The sequence below is a fragment of the Echinops telfairi genome, unplaced genomic scaffold (genome assembly GCF_000313985.2).
Source record: "Echinops telfairi isolate 266 unplaced genomic scaffold, ASM31398v2 ScPeMD7_5592;HRSCAF=6446, whole genome shotgun sequence".
In the NCBI taxonomy this organism is placed as follows: domain Eukaryota; kingdom Metazoa; phylum Chordata; class Mammalia; order Afrosoricida; family Tenrecidae; genus Echinops; species Echinops telfairi.
This window is the reverse complement of record NW_022109491.1, coordinates 28,270,252-28,288,336: the sequence shown is the minus strand read 5'-3', so window position 1 is coordinate 28,288,336 and position 18,085 is coordinate 28,270,252. Positions and strand designations below refer to the sequence as shown.

General features: G+C 42.0%; 1 protein-coding gene across 3 annotated transcripts in view; it reads right to left on the bottom strand.

Moving 5' to 3' along the window:
• Window positions 1-2,417: 2,417 nt before the first annotated feature.
• Window positions 2,418-18,085, bottom strand: part of LOC101642307 (zinc finger protein 343-like) — a 25,119-nt gene continuing 9,451 nt past the window's right edge. For 2 of the 3 annotated variants that reach the window (XM_045295318.1, XM_045295319.1), the window contains exons 4-5: window positions 11,885-12,011; window positions 2,418-4,816 (exon numbers count right to left, since the gene is read on the bottom strand). In XM_045295318.1, coding sequence (XP_045151253.1) covers window positions 3,162-4,816; window positions 11,885-12,011 — 1,782 coding nt within the window. In that variant the 3' untranslated portion in view covers window positions 2,418-3,161. The remainder of the gene's footprint in view (window positions 4,817-11,884; window positions 12,012-18,085) is intronic. The other variant, XM_045295320.1, reaches the window with a different exon arrangement.

Genomic DNA, 18,085 nt, shown 5'->3' with positions numbered 1-18,085 from the left:
CGTCAGACAGGGCAAGATATGACAAAATAATAATTTATAAATTATCAAGGGCTCATGAGGGAGGGGGGAGAAGGGAGGGAGGGGAAAAAATGAGGACCTGATGCCGGGGGCTTAAGTGGAGAGCAAATGTTTTGAGAATGACGAGAGCAATGAATGTACAAATGTACTTTACACAATCGATGGATGTATGGATTGTGATAAGAGTCATATGAACCCCTAATAAAACGATTAAAAAAACTTCTAGAACTCTGAAAGGTGATGGGTTTCATGAATTAGGGCTTATCCGAAAACAAAGACAAGCTAGCCAGTACTAGATCAAATGGTTCTCTGAGTTCTTTATGCAGGCACACTGCTGGCATTCTATGAGTACCCTCTATTTGCAAGCCAGTACTTGGCAAAGGCTTGTTACAATGTGATCTATATTCAGGACTGATGAAAAGCTATTACCCGCCGAACACCGCAGGGACCTCTCCACTGGGGTGCCCATCTAACCACTGGCACGGAGCCACCATGGCTGAGTTCACCTTTGGGCTGTTAACGGTCTACACTCAGGACCGTCCCCAGCTACTCGGAGGACGGGGCTTTCTCCTCGCGCGTGGGTTTGCAGGCCCTGCCCTGCTGCTGAGTCAGAACTGAGTTGGTGGCAGATGCCAGAAGACATTGAGAGAGATGTGGGATATCTCAGGCTACCCCCCACCCCCACCCCCAGCTTTCAGACAGGGAGCCAAGGCAGTTTTACTTTGTGAGTCTTAGGAGAATTTTCGACCCCTCAAGTGCTCATCTTGACTGGGCTTGTGCTTTTCATAAACCCCAGAAACCATACAAGCTCAGGATGTGTTTTGACCCCATCTCCCGTGTCTGCTTCCCCAGCACCCACAGCCTTAGTACCTGTGACGATGGAGGGTGAAGTGTGTGTATGGTGGTGGTGGTGGTGGTGTGTGTGGGTGTGGGGGGGCAGTGTTACATAGTAAGGCACTGGTTAATGCTAGAAACCCAGGTTTGAAAGGGGGCAATCCCTCCAAGCAGGCTCATAACAGGTAAGGAGGAAAGAGGTTGCTGAAAGCCTCTGCCATGATCTCCTCTGCTCATTTTCAGAGAAAACCAAAGTTCAATACCTCCAGACACACCTCTGGGATGCACCTGCAAGAACCGGAACAGTTACTTTGAATCTGATCTGGTTTTTCATATTTTCTGGGTTTTTCCCCCTCCAAATGGGTGTTTACCTCTGTTGTATATTGTTATTGTTGGTAGCATTCTTGACTGTTATGTATTTTTCTCTTTTTTGGTATAGGAAACCCGAGTTAGATGAATCTGTGGAGACGATAAGGAGAATAAGGGCTCCTGGGGGGTATCCTGGGGTGTGTGGCAGGGGAGGCGGGGGTGGGTGGGTAATGGGGAGCTGAGATCAAGGATACACCAAGGAAGAAAATGCTTTGAAAATGATTGCAGTAGTGGCTGTACAACACTACCTGATACGACTGAGCTATTGAAGGGTATGATGTCTGGATTATGACCTAATAAAATGGTTTAAAAATGAAAGAAAACTGGGACAGGTTTAATCCTCAGACCCTAAAGGAAAACTGATGTTCTTTGTATGAGTTAGGCAGTGTGGACATTCGACCTAACAACAAGAGTCTACCAGAGGATATCGGCTACTAACCAAGGCTCTCAAGAGAACATGATGACATTTTCTTTAAAAACAAAAAGAAAAAGACTTACAAGAGGCTATAATAAAACCTACTGATTAGGATCCTAAGAACCCCACAGGAAGAACAGTGTTAAGAAATAGGTTTATAACTCTACACCAGACACCAAAAACCAATGGTAAGAGCTGGAGACCAGTGTAGCAAGGCTAGCGATCTCCAGTTACAGTGTTGAAAAAGCAGAAGGGAGAGTGGTATGTCCACAAGAAAGTTTCATAGAACTTTATCACTAAACTCATTTCTTAGAAAGGGGAGCCAAAATACTTAAAAATGTTAAAGCCGAAAAGCCTACTGCCCACAGGTACAAAGATTCTCTAACGTCATTGGGCTCTAGCAATGTGGGTCTAGCATACACTTGCCATGTGCTGTTATAACCCGTGCCTGTCATTCATCCTCATCCTGCACATTGTTTGCCTTCACAAATACCGTATATACTCGTGCACAAGCCGAGTTTTTCAGCACTTTTTTTTCTTGATTTGTTTCTTAAACAGTTTTGTTGACATAATTCACACATCATACAATTCAGTGACTTAAAACATATTTAAAAGTGCTGTGCAGTCATCACCACAATTTTAGAATATTATCTTCATTCTTGTTTGTTTTTTAAACATTTTATTGGGGGTCATACAACTCACATCACCAACCATCCATCCATCGATTCCGCACATTTTTTATGCAGTTTTTCTTTTTTTTAAGGGAGTTTTTGTGGTAAAATTAGGTCTCAGAAGAGATCTGGGTCGGCTTATACTCGAGTATATACAGTAAGTGCAAAAGGCCTAAAATCCTGCAAAGTTATCAGATGTAGAACCCTAGGCATAGATTTTTCAGATAAAGAAGGCTAAGTTTCTTAAAGATTGGCTGCACACCCTCTTACGAGCAACACAGTTGAGTTATGGTTTATGAGAAATAATTTTTATAATTAAAGTATAACAAAGGATGAGAAAGAACTGATGTATGGAAACAAAGTAAGCCTACCATTCATAGAGTACTTAAGTAAAGGCTTTTAATTTTCAATTTCCTTTGGTTACAGAATGAGAAAAAAACTAGTCTGTTGAGTTAGTCCTCACACCTTCGGCCTCATATAGTATGGAGGCATTCAGAAAGCTCTTTCTGAATCAAAGAAGCAAGTCAAGTGGTGATAAGTGGTGGGAAAATGTCCTCCGTAAAAAGTGGAGGAGGGACACAGGTAGACACTGCCCACAGAGCTCCTCTCCCTGCGTGCGTCCTCTGGTGCAGGGCAGGTGCTATTGCTGAAGCACTCTACATTCTCCCCACCTTCCCCCAATGCTTCTCATCCCCCCAAATACAGCTGTTCTATGACATGTAAGGAAGTGTCCCGTTCCCCCAAATCCTTGTCCTTCCACCCTGCATGCCTAGAGCTTCAGTGCTGTGTCCTATGGTGGATGCAGAATGACTTAGTTTCAGCATTAGCTTCACTCACTGCAAATATCAGACTTCTCATTGAAGTCTTTTCTGGTGTCTGGTGAGAGCTGACCTCTGGCTAAAGTCTCGGCCATACTCTTTCAAACATGGGGTTTCTTCTGCGTGAGCCCCCTGATGTTTAAGGAAGCTTCCTTTATAGCTAAAGCCTCGCCCACACCGACTGCACACATGTGTCTTCTTCCCAGAGTGTGTCCTCTGGTGCACAAGGAGATTTGATTTCCGGTTAAAGCCTCTCCCACACTCTGTGCACACGTAAGGCCTCTCCCCCGTATGTGTACTCTGGTGCACAAGGAGGTTTGATTTCCGGTTAAAGCCTCTTCCACACTCCTCACACACATAAGGCTTCTCTCCTGAGTGTGTTCTCCGGTGCACACGGAGGTTTGATTTCCATTTAAAACCTCGACCACACTCCTTGCATACATAAGGCTTCTCCCCTGAGTGTGTCCTCTGGTGCAAAATGAGACTTGTTTTCCCTTTAAAACCTCGACCACACTCCTTGCACACATAAGGCTTCTCCCCTGAGTGTGTCCTCTGGTGCAAAAGTAGGCTTGGTTTCCCTTTAAAACCTCGACCACACTCCTTGCACACATAAGGCTTCTCCTCTGAGTGTGTCCTCTGGTGCACCAGGAGCTTTGATCTTTGGATAAAACCTCTCCCACACTTCTCACACACATAGGGTTTCTCCTCTGAGTGTGTCCTCTGGTGAACAAGAAGGTTTGATTTCCAATTAAAGCATCGCCCACACTCCTTGCACACATAAGGCAAGTCCCCTGAGTGTGTCCTCTGGTGCCCAAGGAGCTTTGATTTCTGAATAAAGCCTCGCCCACACTCCTTGCACACATAAGGCTTCTCCCCTGAGTGTGTTCTCTGGTGCACAAGGAGGTGTGATTTCCGTTTAAAGCCTCGCTCACATTCTTTGCATACGTAAGGTTTCTCCCTCGAGTGTGTCCTCTGGTGTGCAAATAGGTTTGATTTCTGCTTAAAGCCTCGCCCACACTCTTCACACACAAAAGGCTTCTCCCCTGAGTGTGTTCTCTCATGCACAAGGAGGTTTGATTTCCAATGAAAGCCTCGGCCACACTCCTTGCACATATGAGGCATGTCCCCTGAGTGTGTCCTCTGGTGTCTGATGAAATGTGATTTATAATTAAAGCTTCGGCCACACTCACTACAAACATAGGGCTTCTCCCAGAAGAGGGACCTCTGGTTTGTGATCAGCTCTGATTTCAGGCCACAGTCTGATCCATCCTCTTCACAGGTGGCTGCTCCAAATCTTGCGGTACTTAATTCCTTCAACCTTTTGTCTGTTTCCACAGAGCCTACTCTTTGTGTTGAGATGGACTCGAATCCTATCACTTTATTGCTTGAGGACTGTCTTCGGTGTGGACTGCAAACCCCCCTTGACGTCTCCTTCTCCCCTGTCCCTCCCCACAAGTGTGTGGAGACGTCTTCTCTGCAATCCTGACCTTCTGTATTCTCGCGCCTACAGTTCTGAGGAGACTCCTGCTGCTCCGGCTGCTTCTGATGTTCTGGGCTGAGCCCCCTGGGAGGGAAGCGATGTTCTGCACAGAAGTCTGGGGAGAGCTGAACCATGTGCAGACTGGGGAACGGCTGACAGGAGAAAGTCAGAAGGCAGGAGGCACAGGGGTCGATCTTGGGCTTTGGGTCTGCTGAAGAGAGAAAGGTTTCGGTTAGAGTAGCTACAGTGGCTTGCCTGGGTTGTCCTGCCTTCTCTTAGGACAGAATGTCAGTGCTGGAGTCCCGGGGGACACAGCAGTTAAGCCTCTACTTGCATCCAAAGGTTGGTGGATCGGAAGGGGCCTGATCAGCAATGGCAGGGTCACACACTTGAACCGCCGGTGGACTAATTCTACTCGTCACACACCGAGTCCCACGACAAGAATCAACTTGACAACAGCTAACAATGCTATAGCCCATTTATCATTGACAATACATACAAAACAACTTATTTCCAACCAATAATTCATTTATCTATCTATTGCAATCTCGACAGTGCTGTGATGGCGAATTGGTTAAAGCACTTATTGCTAGCCAAAAGGTCAGCGGCTTGATAATACAGCTCTTTTTAATGTCGGAACTAGTGAATTGTGTGATGTGTGAATTATATGCCAATAAAACTGTTTATAAAAAACACGAAGTCCAATTTGACTAGGCCCTGTTCCTCAGTGATCTCAGAGATTATGCAATCAGCTTCCATTCTGCGACCTGATGCGAGCACCCCTTTCAGGTGAGAAGGGCATTTCCTTGGGATGTGATCTGCATAAATATATGTGGGTGTACTATAAACTATCACTTCATAACTAGTAATAAAGAACATAGATAACGAGTGCTAGAAAAAATGTAGAGAGACCTTAACAATTGTCCACTGATGTTGTGCGTGTACATTTATGTAAAACTGTTGGAAATGGCTGGCAACTCCTCGGAAAGTTAGATAACTTTCAACTGAGGTTTTTCTATGTTTTACTCTGCTACTGGGTTTTAGTTTGTTTTGTTTTTGCTTTTCTGTTGTATGTTTCTCTTTATAATGAGATCCAGGATAGGTAAGTCTATTGAGACAGTCACTATATTAACAGTGAATTAGGAAATGTTAAAACTCTCTGGGGCAGGAAAATAGGGCAGAAGTAACATCTCAGGGCTTAAGGGGACACTCACTCAAATGGTTTTTCTAAAATAATCAAGATAAAGAGCTCCGCAACACCCTTTTCACAATCTGCGATGCTTAGGGAGACTGTGCCATGCATCTAAATGGCAGATTGCTCATTCACACACACTTGTCAACCCAACTCACATAATATAGATAATCCCAACCTCCTACAAAGAGAAGCATCACTTCACTGCAGTGAATTTAGAGTTAGAGGCCACCTGGGCATACTTGGTCCTGGTATCTGCCAGGACAGTCGTGTTCTTGTCGCACGGGGAGAAGCAGCCGCCTCTAACACTGGCAATGCAAACCGAGACCCAGGACAGCCGCTGCTTCTGGGCACCCAGGGTATTTACAGGGTGATCGGGCAGAGGGTCACTCCTGACCAAATTTTTGTCTTTTCCTGTTATCACAGACACACAACACGCTGCAGGGTCCATTTGACACACACACGGACACGACCCAGAGATACAGGATTGTGAACCCTTTGAAGGAAAACTTGGGCAATTTGTAAGAAGAAAATGGAAAACTGCAAGGTGAGAAATGGGCCAGGAAAGTGGTGTGGAGGAATTCTTTTCCATCATATTTTTCAGACACCTGTTCATCAAAGAATGTTTCTTGTTCGGCATGTAAGCCTTTCCTTGACCTTTTATAGTAGAGGACCCACATAATATGTGTCCTTTTGTGTCGGCTTCTTTCTCTCATAATGGTCTCTAGCTTTACCCACTTTATGAGGTATCGCAGATTCTTCATTATTCTTTAATGGCGCATGTAGTATCACACTGTGCGCACATACCCTAGTTTATCCACTTGTTGCCATCTCTTTGCAAGTCTGAACAGTGCTGTGAGGAACATGGGTTAAATATCTATTCTCTTCTTGTTACTTCTCTAAGATTCTACCTGCTCATTTTTAAACTTATCTTTTTGTAGTTGATGTGTTGGTCTTTCATATAAATTAGAGATGAGTGCCTTGTCAGAAACGGCATTACTCAATTATTTTATCGGGCTGAAGGTTCTCATCTCACTCCTTTGTAAAAATCTGATATTCATAAAGGACTAAAGAACTGCATTAGTAGTTGATTTTTAGGAGATCTGATCATCTAGTAGATAAAATTATGCATTTTTTTAAAACTTACATTTCATGGGTCTATTTATTCCATACTTAAGGTCCCTAAAGTTTGCCCCTATTTGGTTTTTGAGATCATTATAATTTTAGACTTTCAATCCACTTTCAGTTAGTTTTTGTATACAGCATAAGGGGTGTTTCATGTTTCGTTTCTCAACAAACGGATATCAAGCTTGCCAGCATCATTTGTTAAAGAGCCTATCTCTCCCCCATTTGATGAATGTCAGCACTTTGTCTAAGACCAACTATCCACGGTTGGATGAATGGACTTCTGAGTTCTCAATCCTGTTCCACTAGTCTACGTCCCTGCTCTCGTACCAGTGTTAGGCTTAGGAATCACTTAACAAAAATCCAGGGTAGCTTTCCTTTACATGCATAGTTGATGACTGTTTTCCTATGTCTTTTAGGATGTTGCTTAGAACGATGAAACATACAACTTTCCTCTAGTTCTTTAGTACTTCCCCCCACTGCCCCGTCCTCATCATGATCCCAATTCTACCTTACAAGTCTGGCTAGACCAGAGGATGTACACCGGTGCAGATAGGAACTAGAAACACAGGGAATCCAGGACAGATGATCCCTTCAGGACCAGTGGTGTGAGTGGCGATACCGGGAGGGTGGTGGGGAGGGTGAGGTAAAAAGGGGTAACCAATGACAAGGATCTACATATAACCTCCTCTCTGGGGGATGGACAACAAAAAAGTGGGTGAAGGGAGACATCAGACAGTTTAAGACATGACAAAATAATAATAATTTATAAATTATCTAGGGTTTATAAGGGAAGGGGTGTGGGGATGGAGGGGAAAAATGAGGAACTGATACCAAGGGCTCAAGTAGAAAGAAAATGTTTTGAGAATGATGAAGGCAACAAATGTACAAATGTGCTTGACACAATGGATGGATGGATGGATTGTGATAAGAGTTGAACGAGCCCCCAATAAAATGATTTTTAAAAAAATGTTGCAGAGATTTGAGTTGGCCTTGGTTGGCTTTGCATTAATTCCAATCGTTGTTTTGGGTTGTACTGACACTTTCAAAATGGGCAGTCTCCGAGTCCTTGAACATGGCATGCTCTTTTTATATAGGTACCTTTTCTGTAATAATGTTTTCTGCTTTTCTAGGTCTAAGTCTTTGTAACCTGGTTAGGTTATTTTTAACTTTGGTAGCTATTATCAATAGCTACTGCATTGTTGTCCCGTTCAGGGTTCACTTTTGTAAAGGATACAGAGCAGTGGTTCTCAACTTGTGGGTCACGACCCCTTTGGGGCTGAACGACCCTTTAATAGGGGTCACCCAGTTCATAACAGTAGCAAAATGACAGTTATGAAGTAGCAACAACAATAATGTTATGGTTGTGGGGCCACCGCCACATGAGGAGCTGTATGAAGGGTCGCGGCAGGAGGAAGGTGGAGAAGCACTGCTACAGAGGATCACTAGTCCCACAACAGATTACGAGGAGGCCTGCTACCAACAAGGTGAGAAATTCAAACCCCACAGTTCCACTACGCCCATGTCAGGAACTGTACCTTATGTATTTATTTTAAAAATAAGTATAGAGATGAACTATTCTGTTAGTACTTTCTTTGAACATGGCTGGGTTCTATAGTGATTGGTGGCTGAAATCAGAGAATATGGCATGGTTTAAAATCAGGAAAGGTGTACGCCAGGATTGGATCCTCTCACCACTTGTTTAATCTCTACACTGAGCAAACAATCAGAGAAGATGGACTATATGAAGCACAATGTCACACCAAGATTGGAGGAAGGCTTGTTAACAACTTGAGATATGCAGATGACACAACCTTGATTGCAAAAAATGAGGAGGATCTGAAGCACTTGTTGATGAAAATCGAGGATTGCAGCCTTCAGTATGGATTACAATTGAATATAAAGAAGACTAAAATCCTCACAACTGGACCAATGAGGTAACATATGCCAAATGAAGAAAAGGTTTAAGTTGTCAAGGATTTTGTCATTCTTGGATCCACAATCAATTCTAATGGAAGCAGCAGGTAAGAGATTAAAGGACTGCATTGGGTAAATCTGCTGCATAAGATCTCTTTAAAGTGTTGAAAAGCAAGGCCGTTACTTTGAGGACTAAGGTGTGCCTGACCCAAGCCATGTGATCATGTCAAAGTTGGACACTGAATAAAGAAGACGGAAAAATAATTGGTAAATTGAGTTGTGGTCCTGAAGAAGTGCAGCCAGAGTGCTCCTTAGAAGGAAGGATGGCAAGACTCTTTTTTACATAATTTGGACATATTGTTAGGAAAGATGGGTTCCTGGAGAAGGACAGCATGCTTGGTAAAGTGGAAGGGTGGCAAAACAGAGGAAAGCCCGCAAGGAAATGCACTGACACAATGCACAATGGCTACAATGGGCTCAATCCCAGGAACAATTAATTGTGAGGATAGCACAGGACCTGGTAGTGCTTTGTTCTGTGTCTAGTGTTGCTACGAGTCAGAACAGACTTGTCGGCACCTAACACCAACAACACTTTCACCATTTTGAGCAGGGTTCTTCTACGGCATTTCTGATTAAGATGTTCAATAAGGGTGGATGGCACCATCCAGTACTTCAGGTCTCATGGAAAGGAGTCAATTAATACACCTTCAAATCCTCTCTTATTTCTGACTCTCCTTCTTTCTCTCTTGCACCAGGTTATGCCATGGCAGGCTGAAAGCTTTGAGGGCCCTTAGGCACTATGCAACGAACTAGCAGAATGGAAAAAATAAACAAGACCAAAGTTATTGTCAGTAAGTCGACTCTGATTCACAGCCACCCTAGAGGACAGGGTAGAACTTCCCCTGTGGTTTTCTGAGGCTGTAAGGCTTTATGGGATGAGAAAGTCCCACTATGCCACCAGGGCTCCTCTGACCCTAGAAGAAAACTACTCTCTACAGTACTGAGCTGTCCTATGAAGCCATGACCCTAACCTCCACACCACGAACCAAATCCCATGTTTGGGTTGTACATAAGGAGCATCAGCGGCTACTCTTTTTCTGCTTTTCCAATTCAATTTCACATGTGTTATTTTATTAACAACAATTACAATCATTGGCTGAGCAGCCGACTTACGATCAATGTAATTTTTCCATCACTGTTTACCCCACTTTCACCCTCCTCTGTACCCCAGGTAGCCCTAATAATCTTTGGCCTCTATAAAGTTGCTTTTTCTTGTGAGTTCTCCTACTGGCTGAGTACTACTCCACTGAGTGAATGTACAACACGCTCTTCATCCAGCCATCCACTGGTGAAGGTCATGCACTTGCAACATTTTCTGAATCCTATTGTGATGAGCACTGACATGCATGTTTCCGAGCCTGCGCTCTCAGATACCTGCTATGTATCAAAGAAAGCCATCGGGGAGCCACACGGGATTCCTACTTTTATATTATAAGGAGTCTCCATATTATTTTCATAAATAGCTATATCATTTAGCATTCATAGCAGCGATAAGGGTTCTAATTTCCCCACATAAATACCCAATTAAAAAAAACAAAAAAAATGTAGCTATCAGAGTTCGACTAAGTTGTTATTTTATGGTTTTGACTTGCATCTCAATAAAGGCTAATGACAATAAATATCATATTTGGTGGCCATTTAAATGACCAAAACATTATGGGAGGGTTTTGTTTAGAACAGTGGTTCTCAACTTTCCTAATGCTGCAACCCTTTAATACAGTTCCTCATGTTGTGGTGACCCCCAATCATAAAATTCCTTTCCTTTTTTTTTTTAACCATAAAATTATTTTCGTTGCCACTTCATAACTGTAATTTTGCTAGTTATGAATTGGGCGACTCCTGTGGAAGGGCCGTTTGACCCCCAAAGAGGGCACGACCCACAGGTTGAGAACCGCTGGTTTAGAGGTTTAATATCATGGCTTTAAGGGAAAGCACAGCATTGTACTGAATACTTTTCTACCTTCTGAGGACACGTTGAGCTACTTACCACAAGGTTAGCAGTTTGAAACCACCAGAGGCTTCCTGGTAGCAAAATAAGCCTCTCTACTCCCGTAAAGAGAAATTACCTTGCCAAATTGGGTGATGGGTGAGAATGGTTAGGGAAAAAGAAAACTCTTCTATTAGCTGCATAAAAAACATGATAGGTCAGTAAATCCCTTTTTAAAAGCTAGGCCTAATAACAGTGTCCTTTATTTCACTTAGAAGAATTGTAATGTTTTATTTTTCAAATTGAGATTTTAAGTCCATTTTTACATTTTTTTAATTTTTAATTTTTTTGAAGCATAGAATTCTATTTAATTTTTCTACATGTAAACATGTAATGTTCTCAACCCCTTTCATTGTAGGGACTCCTCTTTCCTTATTGAATGGATTTACGATCTTGTAAAAAATTAGTTAACCAGAGATGTATGAGTTTATTTCTGGACTCTCAATTCCATTCCATTGGTCTCCATGTCTATTGCTATTCCATGACTACCTATTGCTATGCCATGACTGTTACTACAGAAGGATACATGTTTAAATATCCAGGAGTGTGACTCTACCCATGTTTTTCTTCTCTTTTACTTGGTTTCCATTATTCAAGGACCTGTTACCAATCTGTATAAAGTCAAGGGTTGGGTTAGACATTTCTGGGAAAAGGCTGTTACAATTTTTATTAGGATTTTGTTGAATTTATGTACTGTTTTGTATAGTATTCAGATCTTTAACAACACTAAATCTTACAATTCAAGAACATGTAACGTGTATTTCATTATTAAGTCTTTAATCTCTTTCAGCAGTGTTTTATACCTTTATTGTGTCAGTCCTTCAGGTCCCTGGTTAAAGTTACTGCTAGTTGTTTTACTGTCTTACATGCTATGGGAAATGGAGCAATTTCCATGCTTCCTTTTCAGATTTCTCATGGCTGATGCCTTCGACACTGAAGCAGTCAGAGGTCAGTGCATCTCTGAATCATTACAAAGGGAAGGAAGAGCACATCCTCACCCAAGGAGAGCAGATCCCTGTACACCTCCAGCATGACTTCCCTGTAGAGGCTCTTCTGCTCAGAGCTCAGCCTCTCCCATTCGGCCTCCGTGAAGACCACGGTGACGTCCTCGAATGTCACCGGCTCCTGGAAGAAGGAATAGATCAGAGCTCAGCAAATCCGAAATTTTCCCTTTTGAGGGAATTTAGCAAATGGCATCAAAGTGTCTGGATCTGAAAAAGGTTATTTATTTCTTTTTAGATAACCCTGTTTTCCATATCAAGTTTTTCTGGACATGACCGTTTACTGGGCTTTTGATAAAATCTGTAGTTCAGTTAAATGATGCACAAACCATATGCTGGCCTTCAAACACATGACATCATTGGAGAAACATTTTCTGAATGAATCTGAAAGTATTGAGCAATATGTAAAAAATAATTTTTGACCTAATCCCAGGGCAAGTTATTGAGAGGTCTAATAAATTGTTTAAATTTTTAATAAAGGGAGATAGCGGATGGTGTAAGATATGAAAATAATAACTTATAATTTATCAAGGGAGGGAGGGAGGGAAAAAAAGGAGGAGCTGATACCAAGCGCTCAAGTAGAAAGAAAATGCTTTGAAAATGATGATGGCAAAATATGTACAAATGTGCTTGACACAACGGATGGGTGGATGAATTGTGATAGGAGCTGTAAGAACCCCCAATAAAATTATTTTTTTTAATGAAATTGATGAAAAATTTTTTGGAAAAAATAATGATCTGAAATGTAAATCCCCAGCGTTTTCATAGTAGTTTTACTTATCTATTTATTTTCAAATAACACCAGGCTTTAATATGAATATACATATATATAGATAGATATAGATATAGATAGATAATACTTATGAATATACATATATATAGATAGATATAGATATAGATAGATAATACTGCTTCTGTATAGAGATGACCAACTCTTTTGATATGGATAAAATGTGCTAACTAAGGGAATGCATGGCCTAATATACAAGTCTCGCTAACAAAGACCTCCATACCACACATTCTACTTTAGGCATGAAGATGATGTCAAAAAGTGTTGCTGTAAAATAATAGAAAACTTAAACAGAAACATGAACATATGAGGCGGATGTTTCATGTAAGCCCATCCACTTCTGCAGGCAGTGTTCCCAGCTCTCTACATGTTCCCTGTGGAATCCTGCACCATTCGAGTTACAACATCAATATATTTTTAAGTGATTTTGGAAATTCTTAACTGAGAAATTAAAAAAACGAGAGAGTATCATGGGCTAAAAGGAATGAAAGGTATCATAGAGGTAGGGTTTAAGTGAGGCCTAGGGAGGGTCAAAAGCAGGAGGAAGAACACTTCAAGGGTAAAGTGGGAGTGCTCCAAGGGGTTGGGAAGGAGCATATCTAAAGACTACAAATAACTAAATGGGATCTGTAAAACTATCATTTATGTTTCTGTATTTTCAAAACTTTGTCAAATAAAATCTGCACCATACAACCACTCAACATGTAGAAAGGGGTTTCAAATACTTCAGGGAAAATTATCATGAACCTTTCATTGCATTTTTTTCATGAAATTATTAAAGCCACTTATATTGTAAAACAGTTAGTAATAAAATGGTAGCAATATTCTAGAGAGAAATATTTTAAATGACTTAATGCTTCACAAAAGGGGTCAAAGTTATATAAATGTTGGGGTCTTAAAGGCTTGAAGGTAAACAAGTGGCCATCTAGCTGAAAAGCAACCAAGCCCACATGGAAGAAGCACACCAGCTTATGTGATCACAAGGTATCGAAGCGATCAGGTTCCAGGCATAAAAGAAGAAAAAAATCATATAATTGTATGCTTACTTTCCCCATACGATTGCTGAAGACAAATGGGTGCATAAGCAAATATGATGAAGAAAGCTGATGGTGTCCAGCTATCAAAAGGTATAACATCTGGGGTTTTAAAGGCTTGAAGGTAAACTAGCGGCCATCTAGCTCAGAAGCAACAAAGCCCACATGGAAGAAACACACCCAACCTGTGTGACCACGAGGTGTTAAAGGAATCAGGTATCCGCATCAAGGTACAAAAAATCTTATCACTGTGAATGATGGGGAGTACAGATTGGGGACCCAAAGCCCATCTGTGGACAACAGGACATCGCCTTACACAACGGTTGTGGGAGGAGACAAGCCAGTCAGGGTGCAGTGTAACAACGATGAAACATACAACTTTCCTCTAGTTTTTTAGTGCTTCCTCCCCATCACTATCGTAATCCCAATTCTAATTTACAAATCTGGCTAGACCAGAGGATATACACCGGTATGGGTAGGAACTGGAAAACATGAAATCCAGGACAGATGAACCCCTCAGGACCAGTGCTGAGAGTGGCGATACCAGGAGGGTGGAGGGAGGGTGGGGTAGAAAGGGAGAACCGATGATAAGGATCCACATATAACCTCCTCTCTGGGGAATGGACAACAGAAAAGTGAATGAAGGGAGACGTCAGACAGTGTAAGATATGACAAAATAATAATAATTTATAAATTATCAAGGGTTCATGATGGGGGGGGGATGAGGAGCTAATACCAAGGGCTCAAGTAGAAAGCAAATGTTCTGAGAATGATGATGGTAACAAATGTACAAATGTGCTTGACACGATGGATGTATGTGTGGATTGTGATAAGAGTTGTATGAGCCCCAATAAAATGATTAAAAACAAAACAAAAACGTTATGTAAACGTTTTGTTCCTGCTGTTGTTAGGTGCCGTTGAGTGGGTGCCCAGTCAGAGACCCAGTGTCCAGCAGAAGCACACGCTGCCTCGGCTGAGCTATCTGACGACGGTCATGCCGGAGGCCATTCTCACAGCAGCCACTTCGTCATTCCTCTTGTGGCCAGCCTTCCTCTTTTCTGCTGCTTCTCCACTTTAGTTATTATTATTATTAAAACTACTTTACCAAGCATGATGTCCTTCTCCAGGGACTGGTCTCTCCTGAGAAGATGCTCAAAGTACATGAGTCTAGACATCTTTGCCACTAAGGAGCATTCTGGCTGTACTTCTTGCAAGACAGATGTGCTTGTCCTTCGGGCAGTCCATGGTCCTTTCAGTAATCTTTGCCAGCATCGATTCTTCTCTGGTCTTCCTTATTCAATGTCCAACTTTCACTTGCACCTGAGGCGACTGAGGTCAAGTACACTTAGTCCTCAAAGTAGCAACTGTGTATTTCAACATTCTAAAGAGGTCTTGTGCAAAAAATTTATGCAGTGAAGTCTAAGACTCTTGTCTCTGCTTGCCAAAACAGGATACTGAACATTATCTTTAGGAGGTAATGTGATGCCAATTGACCTTTGTGTCTCCTAAGAATAAGGTCTTGATTCCCGTGATTCAGTGAGTCAATTCCTCAAGGCTTATGGGAACTTTTTAGATATAACCAAACACCTTGAGGATCTGATTCATTGGATCTTGGGTATCAGGACCGTAGACAAAGGAGACACGGGGTCAATTGGCATACCACAGTTCACAGAGACAATACTCCATACATTATTTTGGTAAGCAGAGACTAGGGATGTCGTGCTTTGCTGACCAGTCACTAGTATATTCCTGTTTTCATGTCTGCATATGGCTGAATGGTTACATGGCTAAGGGAATCAGTGCTCGCATCTGTAATAGTTTATATCGTTTGCAATCCGAAAAACAATAAAGAAAAAGTATGTGGTAATCTTGGCTCTACAAATCTTCACCTAATACAAAAAAGCCTAAAAGAGAAAAGAAAAAGAAAACAAAATACTGTCACCCTTTGCTGCTGAATCCATTCTGACTCAAAGCAACGGGCCAGAGAAGTGTCTGCTGGGCTTCTATACTTGTCATCTTAATAGAAGCAGACCACAAACCACATCCTTCTCTCGCGGCATGGTCGGTGGGTGAATTTGAACTGGTGACCTTTTACTTAGGGCTGCAACTTGATCCCACACAATCAGAGGTCCTACAAATACTTGATTGCAATATCATTTTAAAATCACCTCTGGCATAAGAACACTGGCAAACGTATCCAAGAGCGTACCAACAGCAGAAGACAAAAGAGACACCAGAATCTCCTACCAACACCTGTGAGCATCATCGCGAGTCAGCACAGGGCCTACACACAGGCAAAAAAATTGGCAATGACCTAATAAAAGAAGACTCGGGTCTAAAACTATAACATTTTTGCATGCCTCAGCAACAATAAACTAGCCAGTGAAAAGATGGGTAGAAGACAAGAGTAGACACTTCAAAGTAGACATGCAGGTAGCAGAAAAACACCTGAAGAAATGCTAGAGGACATGTCATTAGAGATGCAAGTCAAAACGAGATACCACCTCACTTCAATATTAAAAGCAAAGTTACAATAAAACAATAGAAAACAACAAATGCTGGCAAAGGTATGGAAAGATTAAAACACTTAAATGGTGCTGGTGAGACTTTAAAATGAAGCCAATGCGGAAAACGGGGTGGTGCTTCCTTAAGGGATGGCACACCACTAACTAGAGGTCAGGCAGGCATTAAGTTGAGTGAAGAGAAAGGCAATGTACACTAAGGGGGTGGTCATCACAAAATGAGCAAGGCAAAGGAGACACTGAGAGCACCACAGAGCTAATGTCAACAAAGGTAAATGGTACCACATACCCATCCTGCAATGACCGCACTGAAAATCATCATCTACAAGTGGGTACACAGACAGGAAAGCTGAGCAAGGGTGGGAAGAGGAGTGGGACATTTCTACATATGTACTTACATGTGCACATATAAACACACAGCACAGCATACAGGGAGGGGCAAAGTTATGACAAGTTCTTAGGTGTAAAGAAACACTTTAAATGAATGAGTCGCTGGACCTGGAGGCTCAAGACCATAGTCTGAGGTTATACCAGCCTCCACCGGGCATAATATGCCCACAAAGACAATATTCTACAACTGACTTTCTAGTGAGTAGTGACTGGGTATATCAAAGCTTGTGAGGGCCCATTTACGGTCAAATGATCGCTTTCTTCCTGTCTCAAGTAAAGACAAATGAAGAAAATCAAAGATAGTAGACCAAAATTAGTCCAAAGGACCAATGCAGCACGCAAACCACAGTCTCCGTGACCCTGAGACCAGAGGACTGGATGGTGCCTCTCTGTTTTGAGTGATCGCTACTGTTCTATGTTTAGCAAGTTCAATTATGAAAGAGTGAAAATATGCCCACGGTACAAGGTGAGGACTGCTCTGAAACAGATCACAACAGCAGGCCCTGCATAGACAGTGTGGGACAAAGTGTAGAACAAAACTCAGCATACTGTAAGAAGACCAGGTTTCCCGGCCAGATTTAAGCTAGTGGAACACCCAAGATTATGGCCCTTTTAGACAACATTCAGACTTAAAACTGAAATTACCATCATGGCTTCACATTATATGCACTGCTCAGAACAAGCAAAAGGGTAGCATTGGCCAGGGATAAAGTTCAGAAAGCAGGAAAGGAAGAAAGACAGAAACATAAAAACACAGGGAAGAAATGGGAAGACTGCTGTTACATTGTGGGTATTTCAAATCAATGTCAAAAATCAAAACACGTACGAACTGTTGAACAGAAAACCAATATGCTCTGTACACATAAACCCATATCATAATGACTAAAAAAGGGGGGAATAAACCCCTCAGGAACAATACCATGAGGGGAAGGTGAAGGTGGAGGGAGCAGGGGGAGAAAGGGGGAATCGATCACAGTGATTGACATATAACATCCCCACCCTCAGGAGGGGGCCAAACAACAGAAACGTGGGTGAAGGGAGAGAGTGGACGATGTAAGATATGAAAATAATAATTATAATTTATCAAGGGGCACAAGGGGTTGGAGGGAGTAGAGCTGATACCAAGGGTTCAAATAGAAAGAATGTTTTGAAAATGATGGCAACATATGAACAAATGTGCTTGATACAATGGATGTATGTATGAATGGTGATAAGAGCTGTAAGAGCCCCCAATAAAATGATTTATTAAAAAACGGGAGGGGGGGAGCAAAAGTTTTGTGCAGGAACAGAGCAGACAAGTTTTTATTTTATCTTTTTTTTTTTTTAACATTTTATTAGGGTCTCATACAACTGTTATCCCAATCCATACACATATCAATTGTGTAAAGCGCATTTGTACATCGTTTCTCAAAACATTTTCTCTCCACTTAAACCCCCAACATTAGGTCCTCATTTTTCCCCT